Source organism: Centroberyx gerrardi, chromosome 23 (genome assembly GCF_048128805.1).
Source record: "Centroberyx gerrardi isolate f3 chromosome 23, fCenGer3.hap1.cur.20231027, whole genome shotgun sequence".
Classification (NCBI taxonomy): domain Eukaryota; kingdom Metazoa; phylum Chordata; class Actinopteri; order Beryciformes; family Berycidae; genus Centroberyx; species Centroberyx gerrardi.
In genome coordinates this window covers 2,105,787-2,120,066 of record NC_136019.1, presented here as the reverse complement: position 1 = coordinate 2,120,066, position 14,280 = coordinate 2,105,787, and the positions used below count along the sequence as shown (strand labels likewise).

Below are 14,280 nucleotides of genomic sequence, written 5' to 3'. Positions count from 1 at the left end.
CAGCCGCACACACACACACACACACACACACAAACACACAAAGCTGTGCAGAAGCAGCACAAAACCCAGACATATTTGGGCACAGATACGCTCATACAGACAGCAGATAGAAAGTGAGTAGACACAGTGTAGCCAGAGGGCAGCCCTATGCTTATGTTCCCAACGGCAAATTCCTATATAAATACTGTTTAGGCTAGGGTAAGAGAAAAGACTGTGTCGAACCCAAGCCAACGGTGCTAAGGTAAGTCGTATGATTGAGAGAATAAATAGGTTTCGAGTCTAGATTTGAAGATTTCGACAGAATTAGCTTCCCTGACTGTAAGAGGTAGCTGGTTCCAGAGATAGGGAGGCTCTACAGCCTGCTGATTTTTTCTTGATTCTAGGGACAGTAAGGTAGCCAGCGTCCTGCGATCGGAGGGCACGAGGGGGAATATAAGGGATGATGAGGTCGGATAGATATGATGGTGCAAGCCCATGTAACGATTTATATGCTGAACAGAAGCATCTTAAAGTCAGATCTGGCTTGAATTGGGAGCCAGTGAAGGGAGGTTAGGATAGGAGTAATGTGGTCAAATTTTCTAGTTCTGGTTAGTTTTCTGGCGGCAGCATTTTGCACGAGTTGTAGTTTTTTTAATACTGCAGTTAGGTAGACCAGAGAGTAAGACATTACAATAATCGAGTCTTGATGAAACAAAAGCGTGTATTAAGGTTTCAGCATCCGCCGTATTTAGCAGGGAGCGAATTTTCGAGATATTGCGAAGGTGGAAAAATGCTATCTTAGTGATTTCCTTAATGTGAGCATCGAATGAGAGAGCTGAGTCGAAAGTAACGCCAAGGTTTTTAACTGTAATTAATCTGTATAGCCCCAAATTTACATTTACATTTACATTTTCCCTGCTCTCTCTTTACCTTGCTTGAATGCACTTTGTGGCTGGATTGTGTTCAGACTATATGCAGAATTCAGGTCACAAAGTAAAACTGACCACTTCCGCATCTGGTTTTGGAGATCTGATGGCAATGTGAGCAAAAGCTGATATGTGTGCATCCAGATCTGTCGCTAAATGGCCCCATATATTACTCAGTCTTCATGATTTTGTTTTCAAATCTTCTCCAGCTCAGGATCAGAATAATGTTCTTTGTGATGTTCTGCAGATAAATATAGTTAAAAGTTGACTTGAATGAGTTAAACTGAATGAATGTGAAGACTAAGTCGTCACAATACTCTCTGATTGGCTTAATTCAAATGAGGTAAACCTGCTGAGTGGACGCTTTCCAGTTCAATTGCTGCAAAAGTGCAGCTGTGATGCGTTTCCTGGAGTTTTGAAAATGGAATAACTTTAAATTTAGCTCCAGGATTGTTTTATGGACTAACAAACTTCACCTGTGGTTCAACTGGCATGAGGGTGAGTAGGTGATGACAGCATTTTCATTTTTGGATGAACTATTCCTTTAAAGAAAACTAAGATTTTTACATATCGGTACTACAAAGATGGGTATCTTCTAGAATGTGCTCACTGCTGTTTAGAAGACACTTTGGATTTCACTCTTCAGTTTGGATCGGTCAGGAGGAGATTTCCCACCAGTGATCAAACCGACACCAGAATTTAATTTGGACCAATAGGGTGAATCTACGCCTTCCCAATTAGTGGGCATGCGAGCTTGAGGTAATGAGTTTTTTTCTCCAAACAGATAGAGAGAGCTACTTTTAGAAACAAAGCCTCGCTGGGCCGTCACATACCATCAGTGGTGCACTGTTCAGCCTACTGACAATAGCTGTCATGATTTCCTTTCTGAGATCAGGATGTGGGTGAGGGTAAGAGGTTTTACCAGAATTGCTGCTGGTCAAAGCAGACTTCAGCACTGAGAGAAGATGGAGGTCACTTCGCTCTGCCTCATACTCGGTGAGAAACTCAACTTTTTACCAATTTTGCCTCAAGCTCTCTCTTCATCCCCGCTCTCACCCTCTTCCCTCCTCTTTTCATTGTTACACTGCACCTGAATTTCCCCAAGGGGATCAATAAAGTGTTGTTTTATCTTATCTAATTTGATCTTAAGTTGCAGGTTCTATTATAAATATCAAATTGGCTACTGAAATAGAGAAATATACTGTGTGAAGCTCTCTCTGTCTCATTGTTTTCTTTGATTTACCCAAATTGCAATGTTGTAATATTGTGACAGTCGTGAGAAACCACTTCTTGCTGCTTCTCTTTCAAATCCTCTTTCTGTTTCCTCACTGCAGATTAGTTGTCTCCTGTTTTATTATTTTTATTATTAATATTATCGTCCTTCAATGCACTTTGTGGGTTTTGTGGTGGTTCAGACTATATGCAGAATTCAGGTCACAATGTGAGCCTGACTTCCGCATCTGGTTTTGGAGATCTGACAGCAACGTGAACAAAATCTGATATGTGTGCATCCAGACCTGTCGCTAAATGGTCTCATATACTCAGTCTTCATGATTTTGTTTTTCAAATCTCCTCCAGCTCAGGATCAGAATAATGTTCTTCATGATGTTCTGCAGATAAATATAGTTAAAAGTTTAATTGAATGAGTTAAACTTAATGAATGTGAAGCCTAAGTCGTCACAATACTCTCTGATTGGCTTAATTCAAATGAGGTAAACCTGCTGAGTGGATGCTTTCCAGTTCAATTGCTGCAAAAGTGCAGCTGTGATGCGTTTCCTGGAGTTACTCTGAAACTGCCTGGAAAAAAGGATGGAGGTTTGAAAATGGAAATTGAACCCCTCAAACAAAATCAAACTTTAACAATGTCTGCATGAAACATCTTTGATCAAATATGTATATAAATAGAGAAAAATCAAATCCCTAATGGGCCCCTATAATGTGATCAGGGAAAAGCTGCACAGAAAAACCTGCAACCACAGCAGTAGGCGTATAGTGGCACAGATCACATATCCTCCCCAAATGTTTTAAAGTCGCGTGTTTCATTTCCTGTGTGAACACACAGAAACATCAAACCACACGCTCTGACCTGGTGCAGATCTTTTGCACGACTGGTGAAGGGTATAGGCAGGTAGGTCGCACACAGGAGAACAAAGAGACACAAAACACACAAAACATCGTCTTCTTCAGTGTGTCAGCAGATCGTCATTATTGATCCAATGACAGCCAAATGATGAAGACTATAAACAAGAAAAAGAATCAGAAAAGATGCTTAATCCCCTAAAAAACATCAGACTGGCAGGTCGCTCATAAAGTTTGGAGAAGAAGACAATTTACATAATGTGTAATGGCAGAACCTCAAGGGTGGCCAAATATTCTGAGGGAAAAATTAAAAATGTAGTTCCGCATTAGAGCCATTTGGCGAAACTGAATTGAATTGATAAATCCAAAATGATTAAGATTCCAAATTCCAAACTTTTTCATTTTAGCTCTTTTATAGAAGGATAGCTTCAGTAAAATCCCACTGGAGAGGTTCTGTCATTACATACGTACGTTGTCTTCATCTCCAAACCTTATGAGCTTTGTCTTGCCTTCAGAAGAAGAAGAAGAAGAAGACGACAGTCGGCCGAAAACATGTCTCTTTGTTCTCCTGCCCCAAAAAATGAAGACGATAAGCATCATTTATGGTTTCGTGTGCGACCTATACCAGCCTGTGTGACGTCACTCTGTCTCCTGCAGCCACTCTGAGCGTCCGGCCCGACAGATCTCAGTTCTTCGGGTACGACTCCATCACTCTGGTCTGCGAGGTGCCGGCGAACTCCACCGGCTGGACGGTGAGGAGGAACACGAAATCTGGGACTTCAGTGCCGTGCGAGTCCGGCTGGGGAATGCCGCGGAAGACCTCCTGCGTCATCGAGGATGCCTACCCATCAGACAGTGGGGTGTACTGGTGCGAGTCCAGAGAGGGCGGATGCAGCAAACCCGTCAACATCACCATAACCGGTAAGCCCATAACGCGAAATGTACTAGAGACGGGACAATCTGCTTATCTCACCATACGATTCAATACGTGATATGGGGTTCACGATTCGATACAACCAGGATACGATGTAATAAGTTCAATGACAACAAAGTCTGACTGTGCAGAATTGTGTTTCTGAGACATAAATCTTTGTAGTGATGCCATCGGCTGCTAGAATGTAAACAATTTAAAAATGTCATTACAAAGTGACAATAATATAATTTGGATGGAGAGCTTGTGAAACTGTGATGGTCAAGCGTCTCATTTGTGAGCAGAATAACATGGAGCTAATATCGCGATTCATTTTTCTGACCCACGATACATATTGTGACATTTTTGTATTGCGATTATATTGAATTTCGATGTATCGTCCCGTCCCTAAAATGTACACGTTGTATTTATGCTGCGTTCATGTTCTAATGCTCCGCTGGTTGGAAGTTATTCATTCCAGTGGAGGATGTTTTGACGGACAGGGATGAATTAGGATGGATGACGGATATTTTTATTTGTCAAAATAGGCAGAAGTGATAAAAAATAACTCAGAGCACTGGTTTATGGGATAGGACTTTGTAAACAAAAAATAGGGATAATGTTTTTGTCTTTTTTTTGTTCGACGGCTTAATGTTTATTTGCACAAATGTGATCTCCTCACGGTGGTCTGAATGGTGAGAAACCACAAGGAATCAGAGTTAAAGAGTTAAAATTTTACGACATGGCTGTCTAAAATTTTGGTTCAGGACCCAAAATGTGTCACAGGCCTGTTTCTGGCGGGTCTGCACCTGATAAGAGTGTGTTTTCAAGATGTGTGAGTCAAGATTTCAGGGTATTTGTGTTTTTCTGGAAAAGATCCCCTGAACGACACTAGTGCGTTTCTGTTATCCAAGGCAGTTTTGTCTTTTTATTTATATTTCTTTGTTTGTTTCTTTTGAGGTGAGATGTTTTTATAAGCTCTTAATTGTTAAATTATCAGTTATATATCTGCAACTAGTTCGTCTCTGAACTCTGAAGTATATGAACAATGACACAAGTGTTTGCTCTTGTGTGTCCAGCTGATGTTGTGATCCTGGAGAGTCCTGCTCTTCCCGTGACGGAGGGAGAGGAGGTGACGCTTGTCTGTTCCTACAAGGAAGAAGAGCAGGTTCAATCCACCTCTGCCTTCACCGCTGATTTCTACAAAAATGGCGCCTTCATCGGGTCTGGGTCTGGGTCTGGCGGAAGTATGACCCTCCGAGTGTCCAAGTCAGATGAAGGCCTCTACAAGTGTCAGCACCCCAAGAAAGGAAAGTCACCGGAAAGCTGGCTGGCTGTGAGAGGTGAGACAAATGTTCTGCTCTCTTCTTATGTAAGTGATGGCAGGTCAGCTCTCCTTTCCCTGCAACAACCAAACCAAACCATGACTTGACCCAGCCTCAACAAGACTGGAGTTTCAGTTCTACAAACATGAATCAGAGGCAGAGCTATTCTCGAAGCAGAGATAGTCTCATTGGTTGAGTACCTCAACAGGCAGAGCCAAAGAACCACAATTTTCGGGTCAGCTTGTTTCTGTTCCGTCCGTTTGTGTCGAAGAGTTTGGATCATATGCAGCCATTTACTTCAATTCAGCTGCTGCACTGAAACTCTGGAGATACGCATGGCAATTCTCTTTTTAATGGGACTACACATCAGTGTGTTCCGTATTCAAGCCATATAAATGTATATAAATACCACGATTTATCACCATGTCACTAAACAAAATACAGGATACATAAACTAATGTCACTTAAATAAATGTTGGAGATGAGGTTATCTGTGGAGCTGCTGAGAAGCTTCTGTTTGGGGACAGTAGCCTACACACTCTCAAAAAAAGAGACTACATTATTGTACCCTATATGGTACATTAATGAACTTTAGTTGTTTATGGCACAATAAGCAAAACTAGGTAATTGTGTTCACTTACCCATAGGTAAAGGCTCAACACAACCGGCAGACCGCGGGCAGAACAAGAACAGATCTGGTGTAGCAGCTTAATGCCTTAAGTTCTGCAGCTGGGCCGCAACAAGTTTAGATACACAAATGTTTAACTAACATTTGACTGAAACCCAGTGAGAAAGACAAGAGAGGAGAGGAAGAAGCTAATTTTATGGTGCATTAACGCTCTTGCTAGTAACTGAAAATCCATACTAAGTAATCTACTGTAGGTTAGCTAGTTAGCCTAGCTGACCTTCCAAGTTCAAACTATACTAGCCTATAGCTATCTAGGTAAGCTAATTAGCTAGCTGCTGATCTGCCAACACCATTAAAGCCAATGTAAAGAATAAATGAAACTTTTTCATTTATTCTTTACATTGGCTTTAATGGTTCACTGCTATTTATTTTTTTCTGATATTTCAATGAGAGTTCCTTCTTTGCTATTCATGTTTGCCAGTTAGCTAACTTTTCGCTCTGAAATACTGTGGATCTTTGGCTCCACCCACTGAGTTTTATCTTAACCAATAATGTTATTTTATCTCAGTCAGATTATTTCTGCCTCCAGAGCAGCTCTGCCTCAGAGAAATGTTTGTAAAAACACAACTCCAATCTGCTGTTCCCTATCTCCCTAGGCCCAAGGATTTGTCTCTCAACATTATATTCATTTTTTATATATTCATTCATTTTCTCATTCACATATTTACTTAATATATTCTAGTGTTGAAATTGTCAGTTATGTTTCGTTTAGTATCCCCCTTTTGCTCTATCCCTATTTATATCATCACCAATCAGAGTTGACCAATCAGAGTTTGAAACAGTTGCTTTTCCCTTCCAGCCGCTCCAACCCAGAGTCCGTCTCCAAGCCCCGCCCCTCCTCCAGTCCTGCCTTGGCCCCGGCTGGTGTGTATTGTGCTGCTGTTGATCCTGTACGCAGTGCTCCTCGTAGTGTGCGTGTATGTACACGTACGCTGGGCTCGAGGTAAGAACAGCTCCGGAAACTAAAGCCTAATAATAATGACACTTTATTGATTAGCAATACGAAGGGTACGTTGTCCCCCTGGTGGTCAATTAACTTATGGAATCATATCAAAAATCGTACTGGGAAATTTAGATATCATTTGTGATGCGCATGTCGAACCAGCATCATTTTTAATATTCTAGTTTTTCATTATAGGGTAATAGGTCAACAATTAAATTTTACCCACTTTGTAAAAATGGTTTGGTCTGTTAAACTTGCCGTATCAAAGGGTTCACTCGAGGTGTGCTGGTGCGCCGCTCGTTACGTAGCGGCAAAGGTGGAGAAAACCGCTTAAAAATGGAGTACAATCTGTCAGCTGGCGGCAACAGACATGCATGTCTTTGTCGGCAGACTGAACCACATTAATCAATTAATTGTTTTACCCAGCTCCTTTGCTCGCGACGCTCGTGTGATTGTGTTTGGTTGCTTCGTGTCCTCGCCGTTCTTGTCCTCGCCTTTAGAGAGGCACAACCGGCATGGACCCCGGCATGTGCCATTGGAGGTGGGAGTGCAGCATTAGTTTTTGTTGGATTACTTTCTTCTTCTCCAGTTGTGTAATTTACTTAAGAATCGCTCCAGATGGTTCTTATGAAATACACTTCAGATTTGACAGGTGTGGTTCAGTGTTTGCTGGTGTGTTTGGTGATAGGATTCCAGGTGAAAGCTAAGATCCCCTTTTTTTAATTCATCTGTTAAATTCACTGCGTTCCTGAAGGGGAGATGGAGATGGATGGGAGGAAAGGGTGCGAAAGGCAATAATGTGAAGGTGTTTTGTATTGCACTGTATATGTTTCTTATGTGGATTCGAATTCTAGTGGAAATAACGACGATGATAAAACTCTATCCTCTCTGTTCTTCCAACAGCTCGAGCTGAAAAAAAACGAGGACTTTCTGATGACATCGCACTGGAATGACTAATCCTGTTTTCCCCCTCTTCCTCCTGGGATGATGATAAATTCAATTCAATTGTGAGGAAGAAGAGGAGCTGTAAGTTGTGACAGCGAGTACGTTTACATGCACACAGATGCTCTGATTACTGGGAGTAACCAACTTAAAGCAACTTTCAAACTACAATGTTTACATGGTTCAAAATAACGCAATTTCTGTAATAACCCGGTTTACATGGATTAATTTAATGATCTATATGCACTGCACTGGGTTGTTTGTTTTGTAAATTTAACATCCAGGTTACTGCATGTGGTGACCTTTGACCTGTTTGAGAAAAAAAAGAAAAGAAATCTGAGGCGTTTACTTGCCCCAATACATGGAAGGATTGAGCAGAAATCCAGTTATGTCAACCGGGTTTTGTTTCTTCTGATTATCACCGTATTCCGATTAAGATAATCAGATAAAAGTGATTACATGACAATTTCAGTAGTTGGAGTATTGCCTTAATCAGCTTAACATCACATCAGTTATTAGTGTGCATGTAAACAAACACATTGTCACACACACTCCGGTACATCAGCGTCTTTCTCCCCTTTAAGCAATTTTTGCACATCGGGTCTCGGTTACAAAAATGTTCTTTGACTTCATCGTTGATTCCATTGGATGATCATTTCAGAGAATATGATTAATAAAAAACAAACTAAAATGATATATGTAGCAGTTATACCTTGATTAAATAAATTGTGTAACATACTGATTTTTGTATCAAGATCAATTGTTCATAGATTTTTATAGTCTTGCTTATATGTGATGTCGTCTTATCTTAATTTTTTTTTCTTAATTTTTTTTATTTTATTTTATCCTTATTTATTTTGGTTCTGTCTTAATTCTGTAAATTTAATTCCTGTTTACCACTGTCCCATTGCTTTTTTAAAATTCAAACTAAACTTAAACTCTGTTTTTAAAGGTACTATATAAATAAAGATATTATTATCAGTAGTAGTATTAGTATGAGTATTAGTATTAGTATCAGTATTAGTATCATCATCATTATTATCATTATTATTATTGTCTGGGCACCAATGTTGTTTTGTTTGTGAATATTTTTTGCGTTACATCTTCAAAATTTCACTTTCACAAGAAATACGTGTTTGATCCATTTGATTTTGAGGTTGTGCCGTGCCTTAGTGTTGCAGAAGAAAGTATTTACAGTACAGGAACATTTCAGTCAGTGTGACATGTGAAATATCAGGTAATATTGTGTAAATACTTTGATAAAATGATATAGAAACAATAAATATTTTCAATCCAATATTTTTCTGTAAATTTCCTGAACATGCAGCGCAGCAGGAGTGAGGAATGGTTTTGGGAGGAAAGATGGCGTGTGTGTGTGTCTGAGACCCGCTCTGAACAGCTCTGCGACCCACTTACGGTTTGCGTCCCGCTGGTTGAGAACCAGTAACCTACACAATGGTACAAGTGGCTGACAGCCAGCCAACACACACACTGTTGTACCACCCCACCTAGTGGGGAAATTATGTATGACTATTTGAAACCAAACAATTTTGGTCTTGAATTGAAATAGTTCCCTTTTTGATATCCAGATGTTGAATTTTGGAACTTTTCATTTGATTATTATGTAAACGAATGCAGGACCATATAGTCAGTGTTACAAAACAAAATCATCTAAAGATTTCAAACTAGAAGGCGTTGGAAGAGCACAAACCTCCACCGACACTGAACAAGTCTCCAACTTGCTGTTACACCCAAACGCAGCATTCCTATCACTTAGATTTTCAGTTGAATTGATTTCTTGACCTAGTATTTGTATTTGTATACTTTATTGTATACTTTATTATCCCCGTGAGCCACCATGCCGTCCTAGGATGTGGAATCAACTCTCTATCTGTGTTACTTTCATAATTATAGCTAAAATCTGGATTTGGATTCCTAATGGTGGAAATCCAGATCACCACCAAAACCAAATCAGTTGTTCCTTGGCCCAAAGCCGATTTGTTCACCAAATTTCATAGAAATCTGCTCATAATTTTTTTGAGATATCCACCTCTGCTACGCATTGAAAGTGAATGGGAAACTCTCTCCCCTCCCTCCCTCCCTTTCTACTGTTTAGCTGCCCATTGAGCAAGGCACTTCACAACAAACCCCAACTCCTCCAGTGTTGCTGCTCGGTGCTTTGACTCCCATTGTGAAGGTGTGTAAACTGGTATGACTGTGAAGAAGGGCGGGGCTAACCAAGAGAGCGAGTGCAGTCAAGAAAAGAAAAAAAAAATACTCCCACAAGCGACGAGCAGGAAGTGGGAAAGCCCTTCAGAAAGAGAAATGAAGTAGTTCCTGTTGAAATCAGGAAGCGCTCAACAGTAAATGATGCTTCTGTGTGGTAAAAAAATAGATTTCGGAGAGTCCTGTAGGGTTAGGTTAGTTGTTTTGGAGAATGCTGCATTGTACTTCTTGGATCTCCGGGACTGTTTTATGGACTAACAAACTTTACCTGATTTTCTACTGGCATGGGGGTGAGTAGATAATGACTGAATTTTTATTTATGGGTGAACTATTCCTTTAAACTGATTTCTTGGCCCTGTAAACATCGCCTTAGAGTGTGGAATCAAGTCTCTATCTGTGTTACTTTCATAGTTATGGCCAAAAAAAAAAAAAGATTATCGTCTAATGGTGGAAATCCAGATCCAGATCACCACCAAAGTCGAATCAATTGTTCCTTGGCCCAAAGCCGATTTGTTCACCAAATTTCATGAAAATCTCCCCAAAATCTTTTGAGATATCCTGCTGACAGACAGACAAACTAACAAGGATGAGAACTTACCTCAAAGGGAATTTTCAGTGGGGCTTTTCTCTGCCATTGAAATGCAGCATGGCAGAATTGGACTTTTTCTATAGATTTTTCCCCGCAGCGATGCCGTGGAAATCACACACACACCGTAGAGGAAGAGATCTCTAATAATACTGGTAGAAACTTGTAGAAGGAAGTTTGACATCTTTACTTCCTAAAGTTCATACATTTTCAGCCCCAGCAGTGTTAGTGCAGCTCAGTCTGCTTTGACTAAACTGATTCAGTCTCTCTGAACCTCATTAATCTACTCACATCAAACATAGCAGCACATTTACAATAAACATGAAAATATAACTATTAATGGGTAACACTTTACAATGAGGGTCGCTAAGTTAAGGGTTAGTTAATGCTTGATAAGGGTTAGTTAATGGTTAATATGGGGTAGTTAATGGTTAATATGGGGTAGTTAATGGTTAATAAGGGTTAGTTAATGCTTAATAAGCATTAACTAACCCTTAATTAACAGTTAACTAATGTGTAATTTACAATGGTGTTCATGTTAACTAAGGTATTAATTTATACATTATTTAAGTTTATAAAGATGACTATTAAATAATGTATAAATTAATACCTTAGTTAGCATGAACACCATTAGTAAATGTTTACCAGACACATTAGTTAACTGTTAATTAACTTAACTTAGTGACTCTTATTGTAAAGTGTTACCTATTAATGTTTAGTCTGAGCCGTCCAAAATACGAAAATCTACGAAAAAATATAGCCTACTTCCCAAAATTTAAAAGTGCATTTCCTAATTTCTAAACTTTCACTTTTAAACCCTATGGAGCCTCATTTTAGCCTATAGGTATCTATAACCATTTAGTCACAGCTAATCATCTCAGTGGGTTCATTTATTTGATGCATATTATTGATCTATATGGGGCAGCAGAAGCCAAACAGGTTAATGAATTATGACTGGAGAGTTGTTGGTTCATTTCCCTGGACTGAGGAAGTCTAGGCATCAGGGGCAGAGCGGTGATCTCTGTCTAACCAATCAGGTGACAGAACCCAAAAGGCAAAAATATGTGATCAGCATACTGAAATTACAGGTAAAATAAATGCAGCACTGATTCCCAATGAGCTGCCAAAACAACATGAGTGTTTAGCTGAAATTTGGTGTATTTGTTTACCAATCCATGTAAATAAATACACCAAATTTGTGCATGTAAGAGCCTCATAATCACAGCAACAACATCATTTTTTTTTTTTCCAAAACCTGCCATATTGCACCAACCCTATAAAATGCATTTTCCTAGATTTCATCTTTGTAAATGTGTCAATATCTGTGTTGATAAAGGTTATAAGAACTATAGCAACAGAAAATAGTCAACGATTGTTCATAATACGCTGATTTATGACTAAATTTTACCAATAATACTACGTCCCAAGGGATTCTCTACATTGTTGGCCATGGGTGCCAGGCAGCCACAGCACCCGTTCAAATTCCACCTCTGCTACGCATTGAAAGTGAATGGGAAACTGTTGAGCTGCCCATTGAGCAAGGCACTTCACAACAAACCCCAACTCCTCGGTGCTTTGACTCCCATTGTGAAGGTGTGTAAACTGGTATGACTGTGAAGAAGGGCGGGGCTAACCAAGAGAGCGAGTGCGGTCAAGAAAAGAAAAAAAAAAAATACTCTCACAAGCGACAAGACGAGCAGCTTCTTTGTTTACAAATAAAGGAAGCGGGGAAGCCCTTCAGAAAGAGAAATTAACTCGATCCTGCTGAAATCAGGAAGCGCTAAATAGTAAATGATACTTCTGTGTGGTTAAAAACAGATTTCGGAGAGTCCTGTAGATTTACATTTAGTCATAGTTTCATTAGTGCAAAGTCACGGGAGCTGTGATGAGAGAGCAGAAGCTGAAAAAGAAAAACAAAGAAGAAACTCCACGTGGATTTCCCCTAAAGAGGCGGCGAGTTTTTGCTGCATCACATGGGCGGAAATTACGGTGGCTGACCTCCAGTAAGTAGCTACTTTGCAAAGGTTAACTTAAAACAAAGGATGTGTCAGACAGTTTTCTTTACTTCTACCACTCAATAGAATAAAACACATTTACAATTGTAACCAGACTACATTTTGTTCGCTCCATTACCTCGCGGTTGAATCTTGTGCGTCAACGCGGCCGCCATATTGGTACGGGGCAGCCGCGTCTCCTAATGCATGTATGTGTATGGAGGCAGGAGGTCTATCCACAATTAAAATCATCATAACTCGCTGAATTTTCGACCGATTTTCAAGCGGTTTGGTTTGTTACAAATGCCAGACGTGTATTTATGATACAGGATACTTGGTTAAATTAAAATGCGGGTTTTCATACCTTTATCTTTATCTTTTGTAGATGACAATAATATTTCTATAGGCTAATATAATATTTAAGATTAACTTACCCTACGTAATTAGGTTCTAAGTATATTCTTTTTTTCTTACTGCATGTAAAATGGCTGCCACTATGTCATTTGGTTTATAATTTTGGAAATAAATGAAGACATAAGGGTTTCCTCTATATACATTTAATGCAACAGTACTTTTGGCGGGACCTTTGGTGTCCCATTCAGGAATTGTTCTTAGGACATTTTTCTGTTTATTGTCCCCCCCAACAGTGAAATGAGATATCCGCCCTTGCTGCATCATTGTACAGAAATGACCTGCAGGGGGTTTATGTGGTTGTCGATCAATACCGATGACCTAATGATTACTTGGCCAAATGCTGAGATTTCTTTTGCTTTCAAAACTCACTTATTGCCCTGGTGTTTCTCCTAAAAGATGCGTTTCCCATTCTCCTTGATGTGTGTTGTTGTTGTTTCAGATAAGATAAGATTGCACTTTATTGATCGCCTAGGGGAAACTCGGGTGTCACAGCAGCAGTCAGCAGAACAATGTACAGGAAAGGTAATAAGGTAATAACAATTAAAATAGTGCAGGAAAGATATAAGGCAAGATAAATAAATATAAAGCTATAGAACAATGAAGATACAAAAAATATCAAACTATAAAAGTGTTTCAAGTGTCTAAAGTGGTGATGAGCAAAGTAATGTGTAATAAAAACTCTCTAAATACTCTAATACTGTGTAAGTTTGGTTGCTTATCGTTGGAGAAATGTGTTTAATAAATGACAAGTAGGCGAATGTGGAGCCTGACAACTTCCTTACAGAATCAATGGACGCCTGTGATTTCAAATAAAAAGATCACAAACAATCTGATGATCTCCGTTCATTATGAAGAGACTAGGCTTTTTACTTTCAGCAGACTGCTCTCTATTCATTTGTGTCTATTTTTTCCAATCATAACAGAAAAAAGCACATTCTCCAAGAAGAAGAAGAAGAAGGAAGAAGTAAAAGAAAAATGAAATGTTTTTTAAATGCTGTTCTATCTCTTGAAAAGACAGGAAAACAATCCACAAAAATCTAAATATTATTTTGCTGAAATTATTTTTCAGGGGTGAAATCAAGAACAGGGGAAACACATTTTTTAGGGTTAAGAAGTTTTGACACATCACTGTATTTGTTTTGCTCCAAAACAGAGACCTTTGTCGTGTCATTCCCCTATCTTCCTATCTTTCCCGTTGGTCTCTACTCTCAACTATCTCTCTTAACTATCTAAATAAAGGCACAAATGTTTTAACATGGGTGTGATCA

At 39.4% G+C, this 14,280-nt stretch overlaps 1 protein-coding gene across 1 annotated transcript; it reads left to right on the top strand.

Annotated features, from left to right (window-relative positions):
- The first annotated feature begins 1,775 nt into the window (after positions 1-1,775).
- On the top strand, positions 1,776-8,127 carry LOC139922550 (Fc receptor-like protein 5). Its single transcript, XM_071913063.2, has 5 exons — positions 1,776-1,901; positions 3,642-3,905; positions 4,974-5,237; positions 6,707-6,850; positions 7,754-8,127. Exons 1-5 carry the CDS (start codon positions 1,871-1,873, stop codon positions 7,801-7,803), a joined length of 753 nt encoding a protein of 250 aa, XP_071769164.2. The 5' UTR covers positions 1,776-1,870; the 3' UTR covers positions 7,804-8,127.
- Positions 8,128-14,280: the final 6,153 nt, after the last annotated feature.

Bases quoted from the DNA above. Each gene is read 5' to 3' on its own strand.
- LOC139922550 (XM_071913063.2), top strand. From the start codon at position 1,871: ATGGAGGTCACTTCGCTCTGCCTCATACTCG. The intron at 3,906-4,973 runs GTAAGCCCATAA...TTGTGTGTCCAG, and splicing joins CGTCAACATCACCATAACCG to CTGATGTTGTGATCCTGGAG. The intron at 5,238-6,706 runs GTGAGACAAATG...TTTCCCTTCCAG, and splicing joins AAGCTGGCTGGCTGTGAGAG to CCGCTCCAACCCAGAGTCCG.